Raw genomic sequence first — 26,016 nt, 5'->3', positions numbered from 1 at the left:
TAATGGCAGCAGTGTCAAGCTGAGCTAACATCAAAGAGGATTAATTTGAAAGGCTCATCTAATTTGTCAAAGGGAAGGACGGGGGATTGGAGAGGGTGGGGGGACAGGTGCTGTGAAGCAACCATCTGTTCCGAGCCACAATTCTGAGAGAATTACCACGAATCAGAAGGTTCCTTTACGAGAGGCAGCCCCAACTCATTCTCTGTCCTCTAGATCTCAGAAAAATTCATGGAAATGGTCCTGTTTGGAGATGCCTTGGAGGTGTCTTAGAAAGATATGGTCTCAATCTGCCAGATGTTCCAAGCATATAAGGAACATTTCCTGCCTAGAAATCAGACCCTCGCCACCCTTCCCCACCAACTTCCACCACTGAATCAAAAGAATGAATTATCTGGCCAGGAATCCTGCCCCAATTGACCATTCTTTCAGGGCCCTTCTTGTTACTTAGCTACCAGAAGTTGAATTTACTCATTCTAGTATAACTCCAGGATGAACTGAAGATCAATTGGCAATCTACCTGTTTCTGCGTTTTACTAAGTGTGAGTTTAGCAAATGAGGACTCCCAACTAACGGTTTGCTCTTTTATGCCTTTAATAAAAATGTGTTGAGAAATGACTCTGTGAAAGCCTCCAGTGAATAAGATATGGGCTGTACCCTACGAAGCTTGAGGTCTGGTAGGCTGTGGTCATGAGTGGCTAGACTTGCATAAGAGAGATACAAAGTGCTGGGGCCAGGGGCAGGGGAGCAGCCAGCAAGGGACCACATTCCTTAGGTCCTTCAAACAGGTTGCTTTCAGAGAAGGTTTAAAATCTCATCTGTGGCCTTTATCTTCAATCTGGTAAGAAGAATAAAAAAAGATCATCCAAATTTCTTGTCAAAGTGTATAGAAAGAAGATATTTTAAATTTCTCTCTTGAAATATACAATTATTTCATTATGTAATATATTGGGATGGAGGGGAAGGACAGGAATTGAATTTTCACAATGAAGCCAGATATAAGTTGAAACACTGTTGCTAATGCATCTTCATGACATACAAGAAATAAATTATTGTACATTTTTAGACTGGTCTTAATGGAATTTAATATGCTTTGAATTAAACAATGATCAATTATGGCAGGATTGATTAGCAACTTTTGTTAAAACGTTTAAAAGTTCCAATGCGTTGTTTAGTTTCAGTATACCTATTTTCATATCCTCTTCTAGGATTTAAATCGATTCATGACTCTCTCAACTCCCTCCAACGAATACAGAAAACAAAGATGGATTTAGAGAAATATAAAGTACAGAAGGACCTAAAGAAATTGCAGCGTAAGATAGTGCAACTCCAGGAAGTATAAACTGCCCAGTCATCTTCCTTTTCACCAGCCAGTGGAGTGGTTTGTTGGCAAAAGTTGGGAAGAAGAAAGCGAAAATCTCTGGGATGTTTATTGCTTCTATTTCTTACCACCTTTTTAAGGAGATGAATGCACCAGGAAACCCAATAAAGCAAAGAAGCTTTATTATGTCATTAATTTATTAGTGAAAAAATTAAGGAATTTCTTTCCATACATGCGTTTTATATTTTTATTTGCCCACAAATCTGAATGCTGTACATAAACGAGTGAAGTAGACCTGGTGTAATATATTAAAGAATGGCAGAAACTGTGGAAAATTGGAAACCACTTACCTAAAAATAATAGCAACTATGCAGTTCCAGTCCATTATTTACATGCATAAAATTCATTATTGCCAAAAATTTTAGTTTTCAAAAGAAACCAGAAATCTGATTTTATATGAAACCATTTATAAGCATTAGCAACTAGTGCAAAATAGTTCTTAAACTGTGAGGGAATGTCTGTAGGGCAGATAACAGTCAAATGAACTGTCAGACTGCAACTTCTCATCCAGAGGTTTTAGTTTTCTAACAATTCCAATATTTATAGCAAGTCTAACTTATGCATATTTAAAATATTGATTCATTGTATTCAATATGTATCAGAATTATGAGCAAGTAAGAGTTAACGATGTAAAATAAAAGAATACAACAGTTTCCATGAAAAACATCCAATAGGGCTTCCCTGGTGGCGCAGTGGTTGAGAGTCCGCCTGCCGATGCAGGGGACGCGGGTTCGTGCCCCGGTCCGGGAGGATCCCACATGCCGCGGAGCGGCTGGGCCCGTGAGCCATGGCCGCTGAGCCTGCACGCCCGGAGCCTGTGCTCCGCAACGGGAGAGGCCACAACAGTGAGAGGCCCGCGTACAGCATAAAAAAAAAAAAAAAAACATCCAATATAATTTCATCTTGGTGCTAAATTCAGAAGCACTTCAAAAACACTAATTAGTTTCCCATAAAATTAAAATATATCTAACTTTTGTAGATATAAATGTTAAATTGAGAGCCTGGTATTGGGCAGTAAAATCATGAAAAATAAAAACAAACTATTCATGTCTTGCACTTTGTAGAGAAATGTGTACTCTCATATTATTGGAGAGTCTACAAATTGGTACAATAATTTAAAGGGCAATTTGGAAACATCTATTAACATTTTTAAATGTATATAACCTTTGACCCTGGAATTCTACTGCTAGAAATATATATTGCAGGGGGGAAAAGAATTCCAAAATGTGGAAAGATATATGAACAAGGATGCTCATTATAACACCATTTCTTATAGTAAAAAAACTGAAAACTACTGAATTAAAAGGAACTGATTGACTAAATTAATGATATCACCAACAAAAAGTGCTATCCAACACTTAAAAAGAACACAGAAAGATATCCAAGATATGCTCTTAAGAGAATAAAGCAAGTTGCAAAGCTAAATGGATGTGATCCCACCTGTGTCAAAAATATTTTAAAATAAGTTAAAATACACATACTACAGTATGCAAAGAAAAAAGTAAGACTTTACAACAGACTAGCAGTGACTGAATTATGAAAAATTTTGCTTTCTACATTAAGCAATTATTAATGCTTTTATATTATTACAATATAATATGTTTCCAGTAAAAATATGTTTTAAAAAACAACCACAACAACAAATATACTACGGGGCTCAAAGAGTAACTCTTTATAATAAACCAAATAAGTGGTTGCAGGAAGGGTTAAATTAGAAATTCACACAGATCAAGAGCCAAGTCATCTCACTCAGACCCACATTTATTCTACCCATTTAGCAACAAAAGCTGTGATGATATACCATAGATAGGAAAAAAAAAAGATGTTGACGCATTTTTTTTTCCTTGTAAGCAAAAATGCTCTAACTCGTAATTCAAATAATAGCGCAAGATCAAGGCAAAAGCTTTCCTAGAATGGTTACTTTGTATTGGTGTTGACAGGGTAAAACCATGTAGAACTGAATGTAATGCAAGCGAGTAGGGGCTCAAAGGATCCTCTGCTAGAATTCTCTTGCTTGGGATCCCAAGTTGGGGTGTTCAGAGGTTTGCAGACTCTAGATGGCCTGAGAACTATGCCTAGTGAGAACGTGGAGACACATTTTGTAGCGCCTAAAGCCTATACAGTTTTAATTTGTTGCTGATATCCTGTCCTGATGAGTGGGCACAGTAGTATGTAGGAATATTCCTGGAAGCCATTGCTACCTCAGGACAGCAGCAACTTAACTCCAAACAGAAGTGACTGTGAACAACATATTAATCTATATAACCCTCTAACCCAAATGTATCCCCAACTGAACTTCCCTTTAGTTGGATCCAAAGATGTCCACCGCCACTCCAGGGTCAACTGACATCAGCAGAAGAGGGAGTGGAAAGAGTAGTCTTAATCAATGGACTTACTGAAGTTAAAATACAAATTTTACAACACGTAAAGCTCATGTAAGTGAGGGACCCTGGAACTCAAGAGCCATCATTTCACAGTAAATTCACCTCTGCTTGGACGACCAGCTGAGCACTGGGTTTCCCTCTTTTTACATTTATTTTGCCACAGATCCAAAAAGATGATAAAAATGAACAATTCCCCTTGAGAAGCTCAATATACATTGCGCTTTATCAAACACCAATACTTAATCCTCTGGGAAATGTGAGACTTCTCCCCCCACAAATACAGGAGAATGTCTGAGCATGTTCAAAGTATTTTGCTTCCCTATTGAAGATGAAGGACAAATCCCTCACCTTATGTTACCCAGGTAACTTCCTTCTTGGCCCCATTGTGAGGTGGATGTGCTCACCACCTGTGAGCCAGGACCGCAATAAGGCTCAAGGTCAAAGAAATAGCATTCCCAGAGTGCTCTGGACACGATCAGCTCTCCCCTTTCCTGCAGAAACTCATGAAACATCATCTCACTTCTATGGTGTCACCAATAATATCAGCAAGTAGCATCCAAAAACACCAAGAAGGAAAAACTTGATCTACAATATACATGTTTTTACCTTATAAATGGGGCCTCTGAACTTTTTTGAGATACTACTTTTTATATTTTCATTCATTCATGTGCTAGGCACTGGGGATACAATACAGAACAAAATAATCATGGACCCTGCCCTTAGGGAACTTATAGTCTAGTGGAAAAGACCAACAATCAAACTTGCAAATACTTGGGCAAGTAAAGGGTGTGATGGGAGCACGTGGGAGAGGCATTCAGCATAAACATGGGCAATCGGGCACAGGGGTCTTCCAGAAGAAGGGGTATCTAAATCGAGACCTCTAAAGTATAAAGAGACGTTAGCTGAGGGGAAGGGGCTTGATTGGTAAAGGTCGGGGCTCAGGCAGATGGTGCAGCCTGAGCAAAGGCCTGGAGACCAAAAGAATGGGGCCCATGCCAGGAGCTGAAGAAGTTCAACACGGTCAGAACCTAAAGCGTGTATGGCTGGAGGTGGGTCAGCAGGAAAGAGAACACTGGAGACTTTAGGGGAGTGGGGTATCTGATCACAAAGAGCTGTGTTAACTCGTGTTGAGGAACTTGGGCCTGCAACAAAAAGAATAAAATGCCTAGGAAGAAACCTACCTAGGGGGACAAAAGACCTGTATGCAGAAAACTATAAGACACTGATGAAAAGAAATTAAAGGTGATACAAATAGATGGAGAGATATACCATGTTCTTGGATTGGAAGAATCAACATTGTGAAAATGACTCTACTACCCAAAGCAATCTACAGATGCAATGCAATCCCTATCAAACTACCACTGATATTTTTCACAGAACTAGAACAAAAAATTTCACAATTTGTATGGAAACACAAAAGACCCCGAATAGCCAAAGCAATCTTGAGAAAGAAAAACGGAGCTGGAGGAATCAGGCTCCCTGACTTCAGACTATACTACAAAGCTACAGTAATCAAGACAGTATGGTACTGCCACAAAAACAGAAATATAGATCAATGGAACAGGATAGAAAGCCCAGAGATAAACCCATGCACATATGGTCACCTTATCTTTGATAAAGAAGGCGAGAATATACAATGGAGAAAAGACAGCCTCTTCAATAAGTGGTGCTGGGAAAACTGGACAGCTACGTGTAAAAGAATGAAATTAGAACACTCCATAAAGGGCATTTTGTAAATTAAAATAAAATAGGAAAATGTGCTTTCATGTCTGAAATTCTGAAATTATACCTGATATCGATACTATAAAGAAAACAAAACAGCCATTTCTTTTTTTTTTTATTTAAGGAAGTTCATCTTTTCATCATGATTGAAGGAACTGCATGATCAGTTAAATATTGTCAGCATTATTTTCCAAAATTTTTCATTAATGTTTTACATGCAACCTTACACCTGAGTGTTTTGAATTACATAAACATATCCATTAGCAGTCTAAGATTCACCAAACATTTATATTATGCTTCTTCAACAGAATCCAAGATGAACCACTAGTAAAACAGATTATAAGATTATCTGGATTTTAGATGAGTTGGTCTGCTGAACTCTAGAATTCACAGAAGGAATTAAATCTTTGAATTTGTTGTTTAACAAATACAATTCTGCATTGTGCTAATCTCCTTTTGCATATTATTTAGCAAATGGCTATTAAGGCTTTATTGTAAGGGATTACCAAAAAACAGTCTTATGGTGAACCATGCAAGATAGAGAAAATAATGATTTACAAATAACTAATGAACAACTAAGGGAACCATGGTTTTTCCTTTCATTATAGACTTCTCAAAATCAAAGATATTTTTCAAATTAAAGTTATATTAAGAGTTTATGGAAAATTATACCCCTAGCTTAAGAACTTAAACATCTTTAGATTTAAAAAAGGAATGGATGATTATAACTATAGTTTTTTAAATGTTGCTTTGGGGAAAAGTCTTGATTCTTTGTTTCATTCTCTCTAATAGCTTTTTCTTTGCTTGCTTACTATAAAATAAAGCATTGTTATTGTGAGGACAATTTCTGATTCAGTTCCAGTGCTCTTGTATCTCCATGAGTTTTGGCATTGTTTACCAGCACCTGTGGGAAATTATATACAGGAAATGTTAGTATTTTCTTTATTAACAATACCTACATTTAGAGTCATAGAAGCCAAGTAAGCCAAAGGGCAGCAGGCAATATCAAACTACACAAGAAAAAGTGACTATGTGCAAACTTTCTGTCATTTTTGCTGAAATAAACTGTTCTAACAAAGCTAACATCAGAGATAAGCACAATTCACTCAAATGCTCAACAGTACAGATGTCAACATTTTGATTGTTACCACCGCCAGCACTGCATAAAGTTAAAGGTTTTGTTTGGAGGCTTTGGTTTACAATACTGTCACCTTTAAACCCTCACCCCAAAAGACCATTTTATGCATAGAATTGTTCAAATGACATTGCTCTCCTTTAAAACCACAGCTTAGGATCAAGGCTTGGGTTCTAAGCTCTATTAAGAACCTTTCCATAAGTTTCATCAAGTCCACAAACTAGAAGCTTTCATTTTAGTTTATCATTTGATTACTAAAACATTTTTTGGTTGTTCATTTTCAAACACTGTGAAGGATCCGAGATGTTGCTCTATCTGCAAGCTAACAAGTTAGCTTTCATGATGGGACACCTGGGTCAGAGACAAATGTCTTTATCATTCATGGTGTAGCAAACGACATGAGTATCAACATATTTGCATCTGTTCCCCTCCTAAGTCTCAAAGGGGTGACATGGATGGATGCATATAGTTTCCCACATACACAGTGGGTTGACAAAAGGGGAACCTTAGATTTAAGCCTAGGCGCCTAGGAGACTTGAATCTTTTATAATTGGCAGTAAACATGCCTATTCCTTGCTCTGGAGGGAGACACTTATCTCCATCTCCCAAGTCTGGGGGTGTTTAAAAAAGGCTTCTCCTTAATTTTCATTGTGTTTTTAAAACTCTTGGCTGAAGTTATAAGAATTTTAACCCAGTACATGTCATACAGACTCTACCTTTTTAAAAAGAATACACACACACACACATACATTTAACCCTTGAACAACATGTGGATTAGGGATGAAGACCCTCTATATGCTCAAAAATCCACATATAACTTATAGTCAGCCACCCAAATAGGCAGTTCCTTGGTATCCATGGATTCAACTAATCAAGGATCGTGTAGTACTGTAGTATTTACTCTCGAAAAAAATCCAAGTGTAAGGGGACCCACACCATTTATTTAAACCTGCATTCTTCAAGAGTCAACTGTACATGTTTATATATTTAGAAACCAGACCCATCCCACAAGAAGTGGAGTAGAAATTGTCATATGAATTTTACAGAAAAGACAATAAGAAGTAAAATAATCTTTCCAAAGATAATATGAACATTCCATTAATTTCTGCTACATCTAAACCTATCTTATCTATCTATTTGCCTCCACTGCAATGGTCATAAGAAATACTACAACCAGAACCCACAGCCTTCATCTATCTTTTCTTATGCTACATAGCACATCAGGAGAATATATTTCCTACAGGTTAAATCAGTGGTTCTCAAGCAGGGGTGGTTACACCTCAGATATTATTTGGCAATGTCTAGAAGACATTTTCAGTTGTTATAAGCGGGGTGGAGGAAGGAGGACAATGGTACTGGCATCTATTGGTTAGAATGGTTAGGGATGCTATTAGACATCCTACAATGCACAGGATAGCAACCCTTAGCCCTCACCCAACCAAGGTCCAAGATGAATAACTTTAATAAAATCAATGCCTTACATCAATGAGCTCGTAGTCATTTTTGGCATGTAAGTGTCTCAGAAGGTACCAACGTGCTGTTGAAACAATAGATTTGGGATACCCAGGCTGATACACCACTCTCTCTAAAAGTCGCCGTGTCTCTCTGGGAAAAAGATATTTACTTTCAGTCCAAAGCATATAAATTAATATAAGATATTTCATATACTAGTCTCAAACACACATTATCTTTCTCATTCTTTTGCAGACAACGTGCTGATTACTTCATGAATTTTTTCATCCATGTAACGAAAAAGGTAGTAATAATGGTTAACATTTACTAAGTATTTATTGTGTGCTACGTAGTATGCCAAGTGTTTTACTCATATGGTCACATTTAACATTCACAACCTTATAAGGTAGGTTGCTGCTATTATTCTCATTTTACAAATAAGTAAATTAAGGCTCTTTCCAAATAGAATGGGGAAACGACCCCTATTTCATGAGCACTTCTGACTACTCTACTTCTAATCCCTCTTGAAGGTAGACAGAAAATAAATAATGCAAAGATAATACAGAGTGGAACAAGAAGAAATATTTAACATCTACACTAGAGGCTAAGTGTATAATATCAGGCTTTTAGTATATATTTTTAAGAACGTGTACAATACATGAACCTATGTAATAACAGGCTGATTTACAGTTGTGTTCTAATTTTTTCTTTCCAAATTTACTAACATCTATGGCTCCAAACACTTCTGTATGGGTAGAAACAACACAAATTGTGGTAACTTCAGAACTGCTGAATAGGAAGATTTTGTAGGTAGCAACTGGTTTGAAGTAGGAGCTAAAGAAGAACATGCCCTGAAGATGCTTTTACATAGGAATCACATAGTAAAGCACACTGCTTTTTCTTAGACGGTATGTTTATTTGAGCTGATTTTGGGTGGTGATAAAAATTATGGGAGGTGCTAACAGAGATTACAGGCAATTGGGGGTTAAGGCTCTCTAAGTCATGTATACTGAGCTTCGGCAGAAAGACTTCATTAGGAAGTTCACATTATAGCCTAAAACATTTCTTGGTGAAATTAGTCATATAAGAAGTGGCAAAAATAAATAAATATCAGTAAATGATGCTGAAATTGCTAATTAGTCATAGGTCTTATCTCTTCCTTCACTCCTATTTTGTGGTATTGATGTGACCTTTGCCACACATTTATATGTGTTAAGCTCTATGTCTACAATTCTTATTCTGTTTCAGTAATATATGCTCCTAAACCATTGTTTCACTTATGCTTTGTATTATGTGTGATATCCATTAGAGCTAAATATTCTCAGAATTTAAAAATATTCTTGCCTGTTTTTTCATCCATATGACTTTTAAGTAATTTTCTTCAAATTTATTTCTGACCTCATCTCTGCTTCCAATAAAAAGACTGTTAAAATTTAAATTTTATAACTTAAAATTTTTATATTTAAATCTGTGAAGCTTCTAGATTTTCTAGATATAAAAACCACATTATTTATAATATCTCTGCCTTTTTAATATTTATTACTTTTTTTCATAGCTTATTGCCTTGCAGGAATTTATGTCAATCTAGCCTTCAACTTGAGCCTTTTGGGTTTTGTTTGTTTCTAGAATCCACATTTACATTGTTGGCTCATCCTAAAACAGTGAAGAGCAAAAATTCCAAGGCCTTCTTCACTCAAAATGCTGTCATGCAAATCTCTCATATTCTATATCTGGGTACCAAATCACTTTTTTTAAGTAAGACTTTATTTTCTTCCTTACTGGGTTACTAGAACCAGCCTTTCCAAAGTAGAAACATATATATGAATAACATCAAAGTTTGTTAAACTAATTCTAAACCTTTGTTTTGTAGAAGGATTAAAAGTGAAGAAACACTTTGAAGAAAAAAATGAACAAAGATTCTTCATACCTTGCTCCCATTTTGCGTTTGAATTGTAACAAAGCTTGTAAAAGGACAGCAAGCGGACAAAAGCAAAGTTTCAAGGCCTCAGTTGTAGCTTCTTGAACCAAGGATGGCCAGTGATCACTGGAAATATTAGCCTATAAAAATAAAATACGAATATTAAATCATTAAACATTTGACGCATTTATTTTTAAAATAAATTTATTTATTTATTTTTGGCCACACTGGGTCTTCGTTGCTGCATGCGGGTTTTCTCTAGTTGCAGTGAGCAGGGGCTACTCTTTGTTGCGGTGCATGGGCTTCTCATTGCGGTGGCTTCTCCTGTTGCGGAGCACAGGCTCAAGGCGCACGGGCTTCAGTAGTTGTGGCACACAGACTCAGTAGTTGTGGCTCACAGGCTCAGTTGCTCTGCAGCATGTGGGATCTTTCCGGACCAGGGATCGAACCCATGTCCCCTGCATTGGCAGGTGAATTCTTAACCACTGTGCCACCAGGGAAGTTCTGACATGTTTACTTTAAAAAATGTTATCAGCTCTTATTTGTTGACTGCCTACTTGTCTAAGTTGCCATGTAAATGCTACAGGGATAAAAATTCTACAAAATGATGAAAATCTGATTCCTGCCCTTATGGAACTACAAAACAAGGCTGACAGGGATTAAGGAAGGTTTCAAAAAGGAGATATCACTTTAAAAACACTAAAATATTTGCTAAAAGAAAATGCACTATTCTATTACATGGGTGAATGAAATCTATCAATTACTAAGCCTCTGGTCTACCAAATATACAAAACTCAATTTAATGTGATTCTTTAACTGGTAGTGTATAAGTTCCACATTTCAAAAATTATCTAAGGAGAGAAGAAAGACTGAAATGAAATACGTTAATAAAATCCCAATATAGGAAGAAAGGTGCAAAGCAGATCAGAGATAAATCAAAGTCATCAATTCTGAAAAACATTTTAAGAATTTCACTTCATGGGGAAAATGTTAAGATAGCTATACATTACTTAGGTTGCAAACTTTAGTTTGTTATAGTATGTACTGACTCAGAAATAACATAGATAAGTAGTTCCAAAGAAACAGTAACTGCAAACAAAATGGTGAACACTCTACTGAATTACATAAGGAAAAAAATGTATTTAAAATCTTCCATTGAAAACCTCAAATTGTAACCAAGAATTCATAATTACAGGTATCTAGAATACACATTTTAATAAAGTCAATATAATGAGTGAATACACAGTCACTTTCAAACACTAAATTATTTTTTTAAATGTTAGAGCAATAAACTCTGAGTTCAGCACAGGCAAGAGTAATTTGTGTAACCAAGGAAGAGGAAGCCATAGGGATAATGAATATGAAAACAGAGATCACAGATAATGAGGCATTCTCCATAAAGACGGGAGCAATGGCACCTTGGGTACATCTGGAAAAGAATGTAAGGCAAAGCCCATACTAATAAAATTACTCCTAATATGTTTTTAAAAACTAATAACACAAAACTCTAACTGGTTGCTTTTATAATGCACTCTTTAAATTCCAAGAATTCATATAAAGTATTCCGTAAGGTTAGCCCATATTATGATATAATAGTTTCTATATGTAACTGGCATACTAAACAATGTGATTAGAAAAATAAGTATATTTTTGTCTCCCATTATGTTTTTAAAATTTATTATATGAGGGAGACTTTTCCTCATATAATAAGGATGTAAATGACAGTAGGTCCCATGACTCTGACATCCATTCACAAACACGGTCTTAATGAGAATGTTCTCTTTTCAATACGGCAATCTTCATTCAAAGGTAATATTTACATCCCACTCCCATCTCCTCAGCTCCCAGCTAGGGTATGCTTACAGGGAGCAGCATGTGGCCTGCTCCTCCGCCCGACACCCCCACCTTTCCTTACTAACTGTAGTTTCAGGAACCAACTGAAATATCAGAAGTTTGACTGATGCCATCATACGATGATGCTCTTTAGGCCTGACAGATCTTTAAAGATCTTTTTCTCATCCAGACTTTCCCTAGCTTTATCAGAGACTCTCAACTTTACGCATAGTCTCAACTTTACGCATAGTCTCTTATTGCAGGACCAGCTATGAAATCTGTGGGGCTCAATGCCAAAAAACAAAAACATGCAGGGCCCTTTGTTACAAAATGATTAAGAATTTCAAGATGGCGGTTGCAGAGCGTTAAACCCAGTGTGGAGGCCTATGCAGGTGCACAGGATAGGATGCACACCCACGAAGCAGTCCTGCTCAGCTGCAGTTCCACTAATCTGGGTGAATGAACTATTCCACTTACTCTCCTCACATGCTATGGCAATCTGGAAACCTTTAGCTTCCTTTCTGCTAGATCCCATCATTCCTCTAGGTGGCTCTACATGTCAGGATCTAAGATAATTCCCATGGCAGTCCACTATCTCAGCTGGCATCACTCATTCCTGGCCCTAACAAGCTCTAGGAGCACTGCTGACCCCACGCTGCAGTAACCCTCCTTCACAAGATGGAGGGCATCTTGTACCCAAACATACACTCCTACACACTTTTGGGATTCACCCACTGCTGACCCCTCTGTCCCAGAAGCATGCAGTCACTTTCCAAAACATGAGCAACTCTTCCCAGCAGGTGGAGAGCCAAATCTTCCGAGGCATGTGTCAGATACCTGTCCATGTGCTTCTAGACGTGTGCCTCCAGGACCTCAGAGGTCACACATCAAAGCCTCGCTCTCTCTGGCAGCGAGACTCCCTTCCTCGTCTGGTGGGCATCTGTGTGTGGAAACGTGCCAGGGGGACGACAGGGGAGGCAACAGCTTTCTCCAGAGAGATTTCTTCACAATCCTCCAACTCTGCTCTTCTAATCCTTTTATAGCTTCCTTATAGGTTACTCTTCTACACACTTCAGAAATCTGTATCTTGGTCTGATATTTCTCTTTGGAATCTGATATTTAATATCTCAGGGGAAACTTTCAGTTTAATAGCCTTTTCATATATTATTACACATACAATAGCTTCTCTTAAAACAGTCTAATTTTAATATACCTATCCTCTGCACACTGCCAGCTCTTTACCAGAGAAATATGACATCACCTTATAATAATTGCTGGGTATCAAATCTTATAACAAGCAAATTAGATGTGGATGGTGCTTTAAAGTTTACAAAGGCATTTGTAATGTTAACTTCATTTGATATTCCTAATACCTAGGCTAAGTAGGTATTACTACCTCCACTATTACCAAAAAAGGTTGGGGGAGCTCTAGACAGCTTAATTGGCTGAAGTTTTCACAGGCTGTAACTGGTAGAACCAGAACCAAGGCTCTTATAGAAAACACTTTTGTGATGGTAGTAGTGGTGGGGCAATGGGGGCAGGTATACCTGGGTATTACTAAATTGTAAGCTAATTTTCCCATCTGTAAAATAAGGTTCTTATGAATATTAATGAAGTTAATATGTATAAAGCACTGTAACAGAACCTAGCACAGGCTAAGTGTTCTGCATGTTTGCTATTATTATTGCTATTTTTATTTTATTTCAGGGCAGATTTAATTTCCCAGCATGAAGAAAAAACAAACAAAAAACCACATCACTAATAATATTTAACTAACAGATAATAAGTTAGACTAAAAGGGTATCGACTTCTCCAGCTCACATATTCAAGAGCATTTATAGGTGCTACATGTGGCTTCCATAGCCCACCGACTGCCAATGTCACAAAGACTTTTGTTAAATATAAATATGAGACAAACAAAACAAAATGTTTGGTGATCTAGAATTACCATTAACCACCATTTCTTTCCAGCCAAATCATCTCAAATTTGACTACCATTACTATTAGTCTAGTCATTCAAAAACCATTGGTGGAGGAGCTCCTATATATAAGGCAGAGTGGTAAAGCAAAGATGCAAAGATGAACAAAACATGGCCCCAACCTAAGGAACTCTGAAACGTGCTCCACAGTAATAGCACCAAAGCTGAATAAATTTCCTAATTCTTATATTTCTTTGGCAAAATGTCTAGTTAAAGCAAGTAAATAACGTTGGCAATGGACTACTATGGCAAAAGCATGAGTTAATTCAGGCCTGTCTAGGAAATTTCTTCCAAAACAAAAAATGACATTTTATCTTTTAATTACAGAAATAACATGCATATGATAAAAAATTCAAACACTATCAAAGGATATAAAATGAAAAATTCTCCTCCACTATCCCTTAAAGACCCCTAAGTACTATCCTCCAAAATAACTGCCATTAAATTTCCTTTGTATCTTCTTGTATCTTTCCATGTGCCTATTAGCATGCACACATGTACACACACACACACACACGATGTAGAGATATATATTCTTAAAAATATATACCACACACATATACACTTGAATAGCATATCATACACACTGTTCTGGAGTTTGCTCCTCCATGCATCCACTTAAATATTTATCTTGAAAAGTTTTCCACACTAGTATATAAGACTTCTAGATTAATATACCTACCTTGGTATCAGAAAACATATCAAGTCAAAAATTACAAGAAATCCCTCTTACAGAATGTCAAATTGAACTAAGAAATGACTAAAATGTTAATTATTGGTATCTTTGTCACTGATGAGTAGCTGGGTTCATTCTAACTTAAATCACCAAGAAACAAAAATGTATATTCTGCCATAATTCAACTTTAAAAATTGCAATCTTTGTTTTCTCCCCCTAAACACTGACAGTGTCCTGCTAGAGTCTATAGGTTTATGTTATGTTACTCTTATGTCCATCAAAAAGCCCAAATACAAAGTCTATGAGAAGACCACACTAGAAGGTGATGAAACTATAGGAACTCAATGGAATATCACTATGTAAAAAGCTTTTATCTTAAAGAAAAATAAAAGAATCAATTTTTCACATCATAATTATAACATGATCTTACCATGCAGACTTCTAATGCAAGCAGTGCTAGTCTCAACAGGCTTGAGAGTTTCCCACTCCAGCTGCCCTGTTGGGATGCTACTTGTAGACTCTTTCTATAACACATCTCTGCAGCACCCATCATTCCTTGGGACTGATATATGTGTGCCAGCCACTGAGGAACAGCAAGAGAAAAGAACCCAAAAGATTTTAGTTTCGTACACAGTCTACTTCCAACAAATTCAATAAACTTTGATGAAACTAAATTTTTAATTTAATTATTGATAAATTTTGTGCCTCCAAATCAAAAATCACAGGTCAAAAAAGGGGTAGCCATCTTGCCCATTCTATTGGCAACAGCCACATCCAGTCTGAAGCCTTAAAAAGTCTCCCAAGATGGCAAGTCAGGAACAAAATCAAAATGCAATATAATTTTTATACATTACAGATTTAACATTTGAAAATCAATGCAATCTACCTCATTAACAGAATAAAGACAAAGAAGCATTCTCATAGATGGCCCCCATCCCAAATCCACTCATTCATGATAAAAAACAAATCTCTCTTGACAAACTCAGAAAAGAATTTCCTTAATCTGAAACATAATTTGGACAGCCATTTTAGAAACTGATAAATACCTACAAAAACCTAAAGCAAAAATTATAATTATGAAATTACAAATGTTTTCTATCTGAGGTAGAGAATAAGACAAGAATGTTCCCTTATCACCACTCTGCTTAACACTGTAATTGAGGCTCTATAAATAGTGCAATAAGGCAAGAAAAGAATTTAACATAAAAATATTAGAAAGAAAAAGTAAAACTTCATTATTTGCAAAGGACGTAATTGTGTATACAGAAAACCCAAAACCATTTCAAAAGAATAAGTGAATTTAGCAAGGTTTCTGGAAGGTCAGTATATAAAAATCAACGGTATTTCTAAATGTTTGACACCAACATACAGAAAAAAATACCACTTGCAATGGAACAACAAAAAAAATCAACTACCCGGAAATAAATTTAACACAAAAATGTAAAAGACCTCTATTGCAAAAATTTTAAAACACTGCTAAGAGAAATTCAGAGCTTAAACAAGGAGGAATATAACACATTTATGGATAGAGAAACTCAATAGTAATACTTTGTCAATTCTCCCAAAATTAAACTATAGATTCATGTAATTCCAATCAAGATCTCTGTAGGACTTTTGTTTGGCGGGGAGAGTAAGGGTAATTGACAATTTACATGTAAATGCAAAACACCTAAAGTGATTGAGACACACTTGAAGGAAAACAAGAAAGTTGGAGGTCTTAATATTACCTCCACATATCAAAACTACTTATAAAACTATAAGCAAGAATAAACAAATAGATCAATGAAAAAGAAGGAAAAGAACAGGGAGCCTTAAAAGACCTAGTCACCTGATTTATGACAAAAGCATCACTACAATTTAGTGGGGACATAATGGTCTTTTCAAAGGATGGTACTGGGACAATTACACATCCATATGGAAAAAGATGAACCTTGACCCTGCAACACTCACAAAAATTAATCCAGTATGGATCATAGACCTACATGTGAAAGGTAAAACAACAGTTTCTAAAGAAAAACAGAAAAATATCTTCATGAACTTGGAGTAAGAGTTCTTGAGTAGAACACCTCAATAACGCATTAGCCATTAAAAAATGATAAATTAGACTTCATTAAGATTAAGAACTATTCATCAAAAAATAATATTAAGAAAATGTTAAGCCAAGGTGCAGATGTGAGAAAATATTTGCAATACAGATATCCACAAATGTGTCTGTATCCAGAAAATATGATTCCAACAATTCAGTAAGAAAACAGCATATGAAAAACTACAGTAAAGAAAAGGCAATTTAAAAAGAGGAAATCCAAAGGTCCAATAAGTATATGAAAAGTGGCTCAACAGCATTTGTCATCAGGTAAATTCAAGTTAAAACCACCACAAGATACTATTACCTACATATCCTTTGGAAAGGGAAAACAATAACCACCATCTGGCAATATCAGCAATTGGAATGTTCATAATTTGCTGGTGGGAACGTAAACTGGACATCCATTTAAAAAAACCATTTGACAGAATCTACTAAAGTCAATATACACATACTCTATCACCCAACAAAAGGCATATCCCAGAATGGACACAGCACCATTAATCATAATAGCCAAAACCTGGAAACACAGTTGACCCATGAACAACAAGGATGTAATTATAGTCAGCCTCCGTATCCATGGTTCCGAGGATTGAACCAACCATGGACTATTGAAAAATATCCACTTATTAGTTGACCTGTGCAGTCGTGCAGTTCAAACCCATTATGTTCAAGGGTCAACTGTAATCCAAACAGTAAAAGGGATATTTTACAGTATATTCATAAAAATAAATGAAAAAAAACTATGGCTTCATGAATTTCAACTAAATGAAACAACTAAATGAATTTCACTGACATGATGTTGAGTGAAACCAGATACAAAGTGATACTCCATTTATATCAAGTTCAAAAACAGGCAAAATTAGATAGAAGTGATAGAAGACAGAATAGTGTTCCCCTTTTCTTTTGGACGTAGGGGGCGATCACAAAGGGAGAGCATGGGGAAGGCAGCTAGGCTGCAGAAAATGTTCTATATCTTGATATAGGTTGTGGTTTAAAAGGTACATACATATAATGAGTATAAGATTTTTACACTCTTTTCTTTGTGAATTATATCACAGTATAAAAGAAAACACATATACTATCTCTAAGACTTTACCTACTGTATAATTTATCCTTTAATTTTCCCTTTTAGTTTGACAAGGTGTTTTTCCCCTTGATAAAGAACATGAGATCATCAATATCCAGTTGACCTTAGAATTAAACTATCTTAACTCTCATATGGCAAATTTACTCTGAGAGGGAAAAAAGCACCATATTTCTTCAAGGATTAGAGTAAACAAAGTGGCTTAACTTGCATAATCCAACTATTTTACACCATTAGATAATCTTTTTAAGCAGGACATCAAAACTGTTGACATAACAAAAGATCACAATGAAGAACTGTAGTAAAATAAGCTTCTGTAAAACCTATATCAAAAAGTCCCTTGATACTATCTTGTGGTACAGAAAGAACTATAACAAATTGAGTAAAGTAATTATATGCTTTTTGTATTTTACTATCAATTAGAATAACGTACACAGTGATCATTATGTATTTGTCCTTGTGGTAAGCAGAGCCAGCTAAAAGGGCAGACAGTCTATTGATTGAGGCATCAGTCCTGAAAAGAACTATTTCTAAAGGCTAAAAACCCATTAAAATCTTGGATATAGGTTACCTGTAAAGTAGCTAAGGAAAAACTACACACATCCCCTCTAAAGACAGAGTTAAACACCATTATGGTAACTTTATCATAAAATGTTTGTAACACTTAGCTCTCTTACACCAATCCCATGTAAAAGACAGTATTTTCAACACTATTTTAAATGGAGAAAATTTACAATCAACAATGTTAAAAGCTTTGAAGCCGTGCAGCAGCAGATCCTAAATGAATATTCAACTTCTTTAGTTTCTCTAACCACAATACCCTTTAAATCCTGAAAATGAGAGATATACGGTGAATCTAAAGGCAAAACAAAAATGTAGCATACCCCTGACCTCATTTAATATCACAAAGCATTTTAATTCAGGACTCACATAAGAAAAGAGAGAATTTATTTACCTGCCAAGCTGGAACAGAGGTTGAGTTGGACATGACTGTTTTTTGCAGCTCTTCAAGTACAGCATCTGGGAGAGGTTTTTGTGACTCTAAGAGTGGTTTACATTGAACTTGTCTCAAAAGTAAGATAACAGCTGGCTGATCAGGGTTACTTTTTAAATTCTAAAAATCAAACCCCAAACAGAAATACATCAAACAGGTTCTTAAGTGTTAAATGTAAAAGGCCAATAAGTTATTCTCCATATTGAAAAAAAACCCCTGACTTTAACCTTTTCTTATTAAAAAGTAAACAACAGCAAAAGTCAACAGAACACTGAACATCTTGGGAATACCAAACTCTACACTTAAATAAGCTCTAAAATCAGTAATGCTATTACTGTAGTTTATAAGTTGTTAATCTTAGATTTAGTATGTCCCTTTGACTTGGTTTATTCTTAAGTGATATCTTGAAAAATTTAGGTACTACATATAAACAGCTGAACTAAGAAAATTAACAGTGAAAGCTAAAACTAATCCTTATTGGAAGAAACTTTTTTTTTTTTTAATTAATTAATTTATTTATTTGGGCTGTGTTGGGTCTTTGTTTCTGTGCGAGGGCTTTCTCTAGTTGTGGCAAGTAGGGGCCACTCTTCATTGTGATGCACGGGCCTCTCACTGTCGCAGCCTCTCTTGTTGCGGAGCACAAGCTCCAGACGCACAGGCTCAGTAGTCGTGGCTCACGGGCCTAGCTGCTCCGCGGCATGTGGGATTTTCCCAGACCAGGGCTCGAACTCGTGTCCCCTGCATTGGCAGGCAGACTCTCAACCACTGTGCCACCAGGGAAGCCCAAACTTAACTTTTTTTAAGAGGGAAAGAGTTATAAATTTTTTCCTTTCTCAACCTCTTAACAAAGATACTCATTGTCCTTTCTCCAGGCACAGACTTCTTACACACTGGGAGTAAGAGAAATGACCCATTTACCCAGGCCATTTATTTATACCTTAAAACACATACACACACATATAAATGTATTGTGTGTGTGTGTGTGTATATATATATATATATATACACACACACACACACACAATATGTGTATGTTGTATATGTGTATATGTGCGTGTATATATTATATATGTATATACATATATACATACAAGAAGAAGTTAAAGAGATTCTCTAAACAAGTCCTTCCACTATTGTTTTAAACATTTCTTTCTTTATTGCTTGTCTCTCAATGACATAATTCTTTATTTTCTATTATTAGGTCATAGTCCTAAATGTCCTTATTTCTGAAATGTGACTGCTTTCTTCTAAGTAAGAGACTGGGACATTAAAATGACAAGGAAAGGTTCATAAAAGTATCCTTTATTCTGTCAGAGGGAGCACGAAGCAACTGTCAATTTATGCTTACTAAACATTCACTGTATTATACTAAACTGTCCTGAACCTAGATGGAATTTCTTAAATAAAAGAGAAAATGTATTATTCTGATTTTCAGAGAATTCAAGGACCAAAGGGATCTTCAAAGATCCATTCTTCTCTCTCTGTAAAATTTATATTGATCTTTCAAAAAACATTTCTAGAAAGACACCACCTTCTCCCTGGTAAGCATTTATGAAAACAGATGTTTTCAGGAAAAAATGATGTTTAAAACTCCCCTTATTCATTAAATTATTTTTGAGTTGGTTTACGAAACTGATTTGTTCATTCAATAAATATTTACTGAGACCCTACTATGGGTTAGGCAAGGTGTAAGAATTTATTCACACAGCCCACAATCCAGGTAGGTAAAAACTGACTGCTCAATAGTTCCCGTCACCCACTTAACAATCCCCACAGTCATTCTACATTGTTCAGAACTTTGGAAAAATGTAGGGATACTGGAAAACATAGCATTCTGAAGAGAGTAACTAGAAATCAAAGGAAAATACTGCTTCCATAATGGTGCCAAAAAAAAAAAAAAATGATTAAAACCTTGAGTCTTAAGAGTCAGAAAAATGTGAGCTCAAACAGGAACTCCATCAATTTCTACCTGTGAACTTCTGTGCAAATTACTTACCCTCTTTAAGCCTTAGTTTTCTCACTTGTAAAAATGGGGATAATAATAAATACCTATGTCATAGGATTGTTGTGAAGGTCAAATACAAAGTACTAAATGTATTAACTAGCTTACAGTAAGTACTCAGTTAATATTGGGTATTATTATCATCATCATCACCACCACCACCACCAAATGCTCTTTAAATAATGTGCATTCTATTTTTGAAGTTATTTTCCAAGTAGGATAAGAATCCATGAAACTCAATTCCATAACAATACCTTTGTGCAGAGGGCTTCAGCTTCAGCTATTCTTCTTGTGTCTATTAGACCAGTGACAGCTTGGGAGAGAGACCACTTTTCAAGAGATTGGTTGTAATTTTCAAAGAATTCTTTGTCTTTATTTAAAAAAAAAGTCAATGTTACTTTTTTCTGCAATTTATAATGTGTTCTCAGAGAAGTAATCAGTTGTTAAGAAGTATTAAAATTAAATTACCATGCATATACAACTTTTACACATACCACTGGAATACCATAGACTATCTCAACATGAGACAGGTTTCTGCAAAGTTTCATAGCAGGAACATTTACAGCTGAATAACTTAAGACTTTATATACTTGTGACTTACATTAAAAAACATCACTATCTTCAGTAAAACTGAAAATACTTCATTGAAAAAAAGTAAAGATTTGTTGCAATATAATTGACTTATGATAAACTGCACATATCCACATATTCAAGCTGTAAATCTGATGACTTTTGACATAAGAATATATCTGTGAATCATCACTACTATCAAGATAATACACATACCCATCATCATGAAAAGTTTCCTCCTACTACTTTGTAATCACTTCTGTCTCCAACCCATCTCTCCTCCTTTCCTCTGTCCCCAATCACTAATCATTTTCACTCACAATAGATCAGTTTGCATTACCTAAAATTTCATATAAATGGAATCATAAAATATAAACTCTGGCATCTTTCATAGCAGCTAACATGGTAAATTACATTCATTTTCAAATATTAAAGCAACCTTGCATTCCTAGAATAAACCTCACTTGATCATTAAGTATTACTCTCTTTTTTATGTGTTACTGGATTTGAATTGCTAAAGTTTTGTTATAAATTTCTACATCTGTAGTTCTGTAGTTTTCTTGTAATGTCTTTGTCTGGTTTTGGTATCTGCATAATGCTGATCTCATAGAAGAAGTCAGGAAATGTTACCACCTTTTCAATTTTCTGGAAGAGTTTGTATAGAATTGGTATTATTTCTTACTTAAATGTTTGGTAGAATCCATCTGGTCCTGTAGTTTTCTTTCTAAGACGATTTTTAACTATAAATTCTGTGTCTTTAATAGATATAAAGCTATTCAGTTTATTTCTTCTTAAGTGAGCTCTGTATCTTTTAAGGAATTTATCCATTGTATCTACATCGCCAAATTTAACAGCATAAAGTTCTTCTTAAGATTCTCTTATGAGCCTTTTAATAGCTATAGTGTTGTGCCTTCTTTCAATCCTGACAATGGTACTCTCTGTTTTTTTCCTCATGCCTGGCTAGGTTTATCAATTTCATTGATCTTCTCAAAGAACTAGATTTTGCTTTTGTTGATTTTCTGTTTTCTATTTCATTGATCTCTACTCTATTTTCTTTTCTTCTGCTTACTTTGGATTTAATTTCCCCTTCCTTTTTCTAATTTCTCAAGGCACAGCTGAGATCATCGATTTGAGGCCCTTCTTATTTTCTAATGTGGATATGTAATGCTAATATTTTCATATAAGCAGTGTTTTAGGAGTATTATAGAATTTTATATGTTGTTTTTTCATTTTCATGAAGTTCAAAATATTTTCTAATTTCCCTTCTGCCATATTCTTTGACCTGGATTATTCAGAAGTATGTTATTAAGTTTTCAAATATTTGACAATTTTCCAGATTTTTTGGTTATTGATTTTTAAATTAATTCCATTGTATTAAGGTAACATACTTTGTATGATTTGAATCCTTTTAAATTTACTTAGACCTGTTTTATGGCTCATAATATGATATATATGGGTAAATAGTCTGTGTACACTTGACAAAAATATGCATTCTGTTGTTGTTAGGAGAACTGTTCTATAAGTTCTAACTAGGTCAAGTTAGTTGATAGTGTTTTTCAAGTTTTCAATTATATCTTTACTAATTTTCTGTCCAGTTGTTCTATCAATTATCAAGAGTGTTGAATCTCTATAATTATGAATTTATCTATCTCTCCTTTCAGTTCTGTAAGTTTGTTTCATGTATTTTTCCATAATTTTTCATTTTTTCTACCTATTTTATTGGGAAATACAACACAGATTTTATGTGTTTTGAAGCTTTGCTACTGGGTGCCTAAATTGTCCTCTTGATGAATTGATTCCAATGTGAAATGACCCTCCTTATCACTGGAAACATTCTTTGCTCTGAAATCTTAATTTGTAGGAAATTAATGTGGCCACTCCAGCTTTCTTTTGATTAGTATTGGCATGGTATATCTTTTTCCATTCTTTTACTTTTTAGGTCATTTTTGTCTTTTTATTTGCATCTTTTTAAAATTGATGTATAGCTGATTTACAATGTTTCAGGTGTACAGCAAAGTGATTCAGTTATACATATACATAAATATATACATATAGATTCTTTTTTAGATTCTTTTCCATTATAAGTTATTACAAGATACTGAATGTAGTTCCCTGTGCTATAAAGTAGGTCCTTGCTGTTCTTCTATCTTATATATAGTACTGTGAGGTTATTTTGGTCTTTAAATATAGATTTATATTTTGTTTATGTTTCTTTTAAGCAGTATGTAGTTAGCTCTTGCTTTTTTATCGTCTGTCAATCTGTGCCTTTTAACTGGGGTATTTAGACCATTATACTTAACTTGATTATTGATATGGTTGGGTTTAACTCTATTGTGTTGTTTTCTCTTTATTCTATGTTCCCTTTTCCTCCTTTTTGTATTATATAATTCCATTTTTTCTTTACTGTCTACTTTAAGGTTTAGAGTATTCATCTTTAACGTGTCACAGTCTACCTTTAAGTACAGTTGACCCTCTGTATCTATGGATGTGGAACCCATGGATATGCAGAGTCAACTATTACTACACCATTATCTATGGATGTGGAACCCATGGATATGCAGAGTCAACTATTACTACATCATTTTATGTAAGGGAGTCGTGCGTCGGTAGATTTTGGTATCTGAGGAGGGTCATGAAACAAATCCCCCACAAATCCTTACAGATGACTGTAATATTATACCACTTCACTTACAGTATAAAAACTTTACAACAAAATACTTCCATTTTCCCCTCCTGGCCTCTGTGCTATTGTCATATGTGCGTTAAACAGTAAATTACATGTTAAAGAGATTTCTATTGTGTGTCACTTGTGGATCTGTTTCTATTGATTGATTCTTCTCATTATGGGTGGTATTTTCCTGCTTATTTGCATGCCTATTAAGTTTTAACTGGATACCAGACATTGTGAATTTTACCTTGCTGAATGCTGGATATTTCTGTATTCCTGTAATGTTCTTGAGCTTTGTTCTGTATGCAGGTAAACTCCTTAAGCCTTGTTTTTAAGCTTTGTTAGATGAGAATATAATAGCCTTTCATGTAGGGCTAATTCTGCCTACTACCTTTTGGCAATATCCTTCTGAATTCTTTATCTTGAATATATCATGTATGAAATGCTTTTTTAAACTTACTTGAAGCAGAAACAGCAGATAACAGTGCCAAGTGTAAATCCATCCTCTTTGGCTGAGTGTTCTTCACTAGGGCCAGTTTATCGTCAGCATGACAAGCTGCCATTAGCCCAGCCCAGACAGCAGGATCACCTAAACACAGGAAATACAGTTAGGAGGCTGTCAATACCAACATGTTGCTGAAAAACTACCAAAAATGAAAGTAAGAGTTTACAAATACCAACAAATGAAATAAAATAGTATTTCCAGAAAAATTCCATTTTCTTAAAGAAAAACTAGTTCATAAGGCACATTACTATATTCATCCTTTAAGATTTGCCATTTTGGGGCTTCCCTGGTGGCGCAGTGGTTGACAGTCCGCCTGCCGATGCAGGGGACACGGGTTCGTCCCCGGTCTGGGAAGATCCCACATGCCGTGGAGTGGCTGGGCCCGTGAGCCATGGCCGCTGAGCCTGTGCGTCCGGAGCCTGTGGGTCCGGAGCTTGTGCTCCGCAATGGGAGAGGCCACAACAGTGAGAGGCCCGCGTACCACAAAAAAAAAAAAAAAAAAAAAAAAAACAGATTTGCCATTTTTTCCAAACACATCAGAGGATAAAAAATATCCTATTTAACTCTTCTTCCATGCCTGGTTACATGAGTTGCCTAGAGTACTACGCTGTTGTGGAAAGGTCAGTTATATTTACTTTCACTGAATACCAAGGGCAAGTCTCACAGAGACACTTGTGTTCATCACTGTCCCTATATTAAAGGCTCAGTCATAGGAAAAGGAAGATAACACAATTTCTCAGCTCTTAAGAAAAGTCTGAGACAAAGGAAAAGCTCAAGACAACTCCATTTTACCTATGTTCTAACAGCCAAGCATAAAAGTCACTTTATCATTCCAAGGAAGCAATTATGATTACACTGATGTATCCCTTCATCCATTTGATCTTTCCTTCCTTCCTTCACACCTTGATATAGCTTCAGGGGAAGAGGGAAAGCCCAATAGCAGTGGGTTGAGAAGGTAATAAAAGAGATTATGAGTATAGACTCCTCTTTTCAAGAAAGTTAATTGTGAAAAGAGAAAGCTGGATTGGGATTTGGAACTTAGGCTTTTTAATTTGCTTGGTCTTTTGTTTCACAAATCGTATTTTGCAGGTTAATATTTACATGGTTAATATTTTCAGTCCTATTACCCTTAAAAAAACAAATGGATAATTTTTAAATCCTACAAGGGTTCCAGTTAACAATACAGTCATTTAAACATACTTCTTAGCTCTAGTTTTTAATTTTTTTCTTACCTAACTGCCCCATTCAATATATATCTCCTATCAAATGGCTGAAATACATGTATTTCATTTATAGACAGTATTACTGCTAATTGTACAAGAATCATTAGAAATCTTATGTAGACCAAAAGTGTTTATAAAAAATTAAATACATACCTTGATATTATAAAATAATTTCTGCCCACATAATGCCTACCTTATTTTAAATATCATAAGACATAATCAAATCCAGAATAAGAAAATAAGGACCATTTCCTACAATTTATGGTGAGATCTGAATACTATATAATGAAAGGCAGATGACTGAATCTTAGATCTGGATTTTAGGTCTAACAATGCCACTAATTAACTGTGCAGCCGCTCTTCCTTTGGAACACATACTTCTACAAAATAAGGCATCTAAATCAGAT

General features: G+C 35.4%; 2 protein-coding genes across 14 annotated transcripts in view; one reads left to right on the top strand and one right to left on the bottom strand.

The window, feature by feature from the left end:
- The window catches only part of FAM81B (family with sequence similarity 81 member B), a 50,320-nt gene extending 48,821 nt beyond the window's left edge, over positions 1-1,499 (top strand). The window contains 1 exon segment of the mRNA XM_032626532.1: positions 1,206-1,499. Coding sequence (XP_032482423.1) covers positions 1,206-1,339 — 134 coding nt within the window. The 3' untranslated portion in view covers positions 1,340-1,499.
- Positions 1,500-5,590: 4,091 nt separating this feature from the next.
- Positions 5,591-26,016, bottom strand: part of TTC37 (tetratricopeptide repeat domain 37) — an 88,831-nt gene continuing 68,405 nt past the window's right edge. For 12 of the 13 annotated variants that reach the window (XM_032625823.1, XM_032625822.1, XM_032625825.1 and 9 more), the window contains 7 exons: positions 24,342-24,470; positions 20,898-21,013; positions 18,603-18,761; positions 14,908-15,060; positions 9,999-10,129; positions 8,101-8,224; positions 5,602-6,388 (listed from right to left, as the gene is read on the bottom strand). In XM_032625823.1, the coding sequence (XP_032481714.1) occupies positions 6,314-6,388; positions 8,101-8,224; positions 9,999-10,129; positions 14,908-15,060; positions 18,603-18,761; positions 20,898-21,013; positions 24,342-24,470 (887 nt within the window). In that variant the 3' untranslated portion in view covers positions 5,602-6,313. Of the gene's footprint in view, positions 6,389-8,100; positions 8,225-9,998; positions 10,130-14,907; positions 15,061-18,602; positions 18,762-20,897; positions 21,014-24,341; positions 24,471-26,016 lie in introns of all 13 variants that reach the window. The other variant, XM_032625814.1, reaches the window with a different exon arrangement.

This window comes from Phocoena sinus, chromosome 3 (genome assembly GCF_008692025.1).
Source record: "Phocoena sinus isolate mPhoSin1 chromosome 3, mPhoSin1.pri, whole genome shotgun sequence".
Lineage (NCBI taxonomy): Eukaryota > Metazoa > Chordata > Mammalia > Artiodactyla > Phocoenidae > Phocoena > Phocoena sinus.
This window is presented reverse-complemented; position numbering and strand designations above follow the sequence as displayed.